A 5,563-nucleotide genomic window follows, 5' to 3' on the forward strand; every position below is an offset into this window, starting at 1 on the left:
TATGGTGAGCTAAATGACCAAAATGCCCAAACTGGGCAGTTGCGCGGGTACCCGAGCGACGAAAATTCCACCTGCGCAAATGTTGTTGTTATGCTATTGGTCCTTCATTCCACCACTCCACCCTTCCACTACCAAAGATTCCTTTGGTCCCCTCCATATCCATGTAATTCAAATCAGCCAATCATCTTTTATCTTCAAATGTGGATGCTCCAAACCCAAAATTAATTATCCATGATCCATCTTCACAAGCCCACTTCATCCAAGCCTTTATCTTTTTAAGCCCAAATCTCCTTTGGTGGATCCGCCAAGCCCAATAGCGCCTCGAGAGCCCACAAGTCTGTCTTCACTCTAATCCACAATCGCAATAAGCTCCAAAACCCTGCAAAATTCCTCATGCAACATAAAAAGCACCCGGTACGATCCATACTAAAGAAAATAAAGAATATACAATGCAATACTAATAAAAAGAGCTAAAAATCTAAAATAAACTAATAAAAATAAGGAAATAAAATAAGCTATCAGTTGCACCACGAGTTCACGTGGTGCAACTCAATCATGAACGACATCAATTACTTTACATTGAATTACGCATTTGATTATCAACCAACAGGTGACGTGAGTATTTAATGAGATATCTGTTTTCCGTATTAAATGCGAGATAAGAACTTGCAGAAACTAATAGCCAAAGTTTTGTATATAAGGCCAACTGTGATCGGCCATATTTTTCACAAAAACTCCTAAACTGTCTCTTCTATATCAGTGGTTGAAGGGCTGTGGCATTAAATACATAAGAGATCGATGGCTCTATCTGGAAAGTTAATTGGTTATGTAGAGATCAGTAAGAAGGGAGATGTATTCCATGATCTCTTCAGGCACAACCCCCATGAGATAGTTGCAATAGCCCCTAATAAGGTTCATGACTGTGAACTGCATGATGGTGAAAGGGGAGCCGTTGGATCTGTCATCTCTTGGCACTACACTCATGGTACTTCATACACCAAATCCTAGTTCTGGTTATTTCATTGATTTGGATAGTACATAATGCATCATGGATCATTAGTTCATAACTATATATGACATACTGACTAACGATAATTTGTTTTGCATTGATCTTTGCATGAAAAATATTAAGAGGGAAAAAGAAAAATTTGTAAACAGATAATTGAAGCAGTGAATGAGAAAAACCACATGGCTGTGTTTAAGGTAATCGGAGGAGATTTAGTGGAGGAGCTATACAAGAGCTTTACAATCATATTGCATGTTGAACAAAAGGGTGATGGACAGGTGGCTACTTGGACCTTTGAGTTTGAGAAGCCTGATGTGAGTGTACCATATCCAACTTCTCTGATGGACTACCTTTGTGATCTGGTCAAGGATTTGGATGCCCATGGCAGCACTAATTAAGTAGTTCTGCAACTTCTACTTCTACTTCTACATTAATTAATAAAAGAAGGAAATTAATGAAGGGAGGTTCTCTTTTTAGTCTCTGAATGCATGTATGTGTGTTTCTTCATTTGAATGAAAGAATAAATTGCTGCGTACGTATACCTAGATGGTGAATAAGGAGAGAAACATGCCCGGCGGTGTAGTATTTTATACAAGAATCTCTTTGAAGTAATGTGATATTGTGATGTATTTATGTATCAGTATTCTCGTTTCCCAATAATTTGTGTTGTGAGAAACTGTCTTTGGATTTCCAGTTAAAACAAATTATTCATAATTTGTCTATATATGATCAATCTAGACAAATAATATAGAGAAAACAGCAATAATAAATTAACATACTAAAATAGCCTTAAGCTCATAAGAAACCAGTAAGTTGCAATATAAAAATGCAGGACTACAAAAACTAAACATTATGCAACACGCATGAGACATAAGTCAAACAAATTATTACATATAATTATTTAACTAGGCACTAAAAAAAATACTAAACATTATGCAATATGGCACATAACTCAAACAAATTAATATATATCATTATTTAATTAGACCAAGTCTCTGTTAATATCACGATAAAACACATGTTTACGCAACTAATCGTTGTCTCATCGGAAATATTATCTTCCTCGTATATATTTACGATGTCACTTCTCAATTCCATCTTGTTTTGCTGCTTGACAAACATAAATTCTACATGTTTTGTATCTTTATGATTTAAAATTATTTCGTAAGATTATATTTAATTGATGTTATGAAAAAACCCCGTCTATATTCCAAAGATAGAATCCTCATGTAGCATACCACCACCGGGAATATATGGATGAACTTAATTAATTAATCCAAACAATATATCAATCGGTTCATCAACTCAAAAATATTGGTACACATCTTTGATGAAATTGATTTATATTTAGAAAGAAATTGAAAAGTCATTAAAGTTTCAAATGCATCTGATGAAAGAAAAAATGTGTTTTTTATAGTATACTGTCATTTCGATTTAATTTAACCATTTAATGTTATATTTAAATTAAACAATTAAGCGTTTTATACAAATTATTAAAATGTGTGATTTTAAAATGACAATGGTTTAATAATTATTAGAAAGAAAATTTAAAAGTAATGGGAGTTTAAAATTTATGTGATGAAAGAAAAAAATATATCTTTTATAGTTGTGGTAAAAGAAAAAAAAAAGGAAATCTACAAAAAAAAATCTCTATATTTCGGTTATATTGACAAAAATGTTACTCTTGATTTTTTTTCTTGCAATTTAACCATTAAAACCCGTAAAGGTCTAGAGCATTTTCCTTTGTGGCAAGAATGTATAATATACTGGGATTGTGAGTGACATTATATATTTAAGGTTATAGATAATAAATTATTATACAAAATTGCAACCTTAAAAACAAGAAAAAATGGTTACATTATTGTGTTATACGTTTACAAAGTGTTGTCTTAAAAATATTAAGTAAGTTTATCAAACTATTAATGCTGTATAAAGCAACCAAAAATTTGTATTTCAAGCCAACGTTGTTGGCAACATTTTCCACAGACTCATCAACTCTATCTTGTAAACAAGTGGCTTAGGGTTGTGACATTAATTTGAGAGATGACTCTATGTGGAAAGTTAATTGGTCATGTTGAGGTCAGTAAGAAGGAGGATATCTGCAACCTCATTAGGTACAACCCGAACGAGATAGTTGTGATATCCCCTGATAAGGGTCATGGTTGTGATCTGCATGATGGTGATAGGGGGGTCGTTGGATCTGTCATCTCTTGGCACTACACTCATGGTATGTAATAGGGCAAACCCTAATCATGCTCTTTATCCATTTGTACATGTTTAATAATTTTTGTAGAATCTGGTGTCTTTATGGTTTGAAAATTGGATAGAAAATCATAAATAGTTGTCTAGTTCAAAACTATAATATATATCACTACCAGAAGGGACCCTAATTTTTTATTGACATAATAGATCGTCGATAATCACGGAATGAATACCTAGTACTCTAGTAGTGGTCGACAAACCAGTGACAAAAACATAAACCCTAACTTTGGCGATGGATCAAAGACGGAAATCAATAGGAATAAAAATGTTAAATTTGTTCAACCACTTTCCTTCAATAAATAAGTTAAACTTGGTCAAAGTACTTATCCGTCGGTCGGTAAAACAGTCTGCTGGTAATTCGTCGGTACTTTTCTTTCCGATCGTCAGTAAAACAGTTAGTTATGGATTTCCGTCTGAAACGACACATAATTGTGTTCAAGGTAATCGGAGGAGATCTAGTGGATGAGTTATTCGAGACCTTTACAACCATACTAAATGTTGACAAAAAAGGTGATAAAGAGGTGGCTACTTGGACGTTTGAGTTTGAGAAGCCTGACACAAGTGTACCATATCCAACTTCCCTGATGGACTACCTTTGTGATCTGATCAAGGACTTGGATACCTATAGCAGCACTAAGTAGTGATGTAACTTCGACTTAAAGAAGAAAACGTAAGGAAGTTAAGTGTCAGTCGATATGAATGTGTTTTTCTCCGATTGAAATAATAAACCACGTCGCTTGTGAGTAAGGAGTAAGAAATGGGTGGTGCTACTGGCGTAAACATGAATCTTTTTTTTAAGTAATGTAATGTATGATGTATATATGTATAATTATTCTTGTTTCCAAATGATTTGTGTTGTTTGAAACTGTCTTTAGATTTCCAAAACAAATAATTCATTATTGTCTTGTGTGGTAAGTCAACTATGCAGGTTCGGTTATATTTAGGTAATTTATTTTAACAAGTTATAGGATTGGTTTATGTGGTTTGTCACATAAGCTAATCCTTCTATTTTTCTGGATTTATTTTCTATGTGTGGTCATCAAAACCTAAAATCAAGAAACATAGATCTTGAAGAAACCATTCACCACCATTCTCTATCACTCGATTTGAATAAAAAATCCTAACCTAAAAATAGATCCAAACAGAAAACGAAGATCAAAATCAAAATGAGTAGAGTATAATCAATGGCGGCGGATTTCAGTGGCGGTTATGCGGGGGGAGGAGATCAGTGGTGGTTCGGTATGTAGGCGTCCGACAATAAAATCTCTTTCCTAGATCGGAGATTCTATCAACGATAACGGATAATCTCCCTTTTTTATATTGATTCTATTCTTTATTATCCTGTTGTATTTTCCTTTTTTATCTTCTCATTATTTGTATTTATATGCCCTGTAATCTTTTGTAAAATATATGAAAAGAATTGGGGTCATACGTCTTATATCGTATCAACCAAATAAAAGATCCTTCTTCTAAAACAAAAATCCTAACTACGCCTCTTTTTTTTTCTACTGGTTTTTCTGTCCATGTTCTCGATCTCCATGGCAACAGAACATGATATCCCTATGAATACTCTTCTTCATATGCTTACTATTAAGCTCTCCTCCTCAAACTATTTAGTATGGAGAAATCAGATTTATCCTCTTCTCTCTCATCAAAAACTTCTAAGCCACATCGATGGAGAATAAGGAGAAGAATGGAAGGGTGGGCGAAGTAATTTGGTGGATGGAGAGTAAGGAGAAGAATGGAAGGGTGGGCGAAGTAGTGTCGGTTACTTTGGAGGAAGCCATTATAGTTCAGGTTCAGACTTCCATGTTTGTCGGACTTCAAAACAACACCAAACCTCACCTTCATCGCTATCTTTGCCACTATTTGTACCTTATGTTTCTCTGCCCCTCTCTCCATCTCTTCAAGAAAATCACCAAATTCCATTAACCACCATCTCCTTCGGCATCACCACTTTCTATTCGAGTTGCCACCTTATACCTTCTTTTTCTCTCATTTTCATATGCAAGACATTCATAATCCAATATCAGGTAAACCCTTATTTTTTGAACTCCAGAACTGAGTTGGAACTTTGTTCCATATTTAAAACTTTTTATTTGTGTTCTTCCTCTAAGCTGAAACTCTTTGTTTTGTTTTGTTTTGTTTTGTTTTTCTATTTTACATCTAGACACTACAAGAAATTTAGGTGTTTACCCACACATGTTATGTGTGGCTAGAAGACCTCTATGTGTTGGTAGTTGTCTTTAGCTATACCTAAATTAAGTGTCACTATATGTTGGCTCATGCCTGTAT

General features: G+C 34.2%; 2 protein-coding genes across 2 annotated transcripts; both read left to right on the forward strand.

The window, feature by feature from the left end:
• The first annotated feature begins 212 nt into the window (after positions 1-212).
• Positions 213-1,666, forward strand: LOC145115938 (kirola-like). Its single transcript, XM_079052297.1, has 2 exons — positions 213-985; positions 1,133-1,666. Exons 1-2 carry the CDS (start codon positions 799-801, stop codon positions 1,402-1,404), a joined length of 459 nt encoding a protein of 152 aa, XP_078908423.1. The 5' UTR covers positions 213-798; the 3' UTR covers positions 1,405-1,666.
• Positions 1,667-3,049: 1,383 nt separating this feature from the next.
• On the forward strand, positions 3,050-3,909 carry LOC145113993 (kirola-like). The gene is given in 2 exon segments (XM_079050019.1): positions 3,050-3,275; positions 3,656-3,909. Coding segments are annotated over 2 exon segments (480 nt in total).
• Positions 3,910-5,563: the final 1,654 nt, after the last annotated feature.

This window comes from Lactuca virosa, chromosome 5, assembly GCF_052849685.1.
Source record: "Lactuca virosa cultivar CGN04683 chromosome 5, Lactuca_virosa_CGN04683_v6, whole genome shotgun sequence".
In the NCBI taxonomy this organism is placed as follows: Eukaryota; Viridiplantae; Streptophyta; class Magnoliopsida; order Asterales; family Asteraceae; genus Lactuca; species Lactuca virosa.

Bases quoted from the DNA above. Each gene is read 5' to 3' on its own strand.
- LOC145115938 (XM_079052297.1), top strand. From the start codon at position 799: ATGGCTCTATCTGGAAAGTTAATTGGTTATGTAGAGATCAGTAAGAAG. The intron at 986-1,132 runs GTACTTCATACA...AAAAATATTAAG, and splicing joins CTCTTGGCACTACACTCATG to AGGGAAAAAGAAAAATTTGT.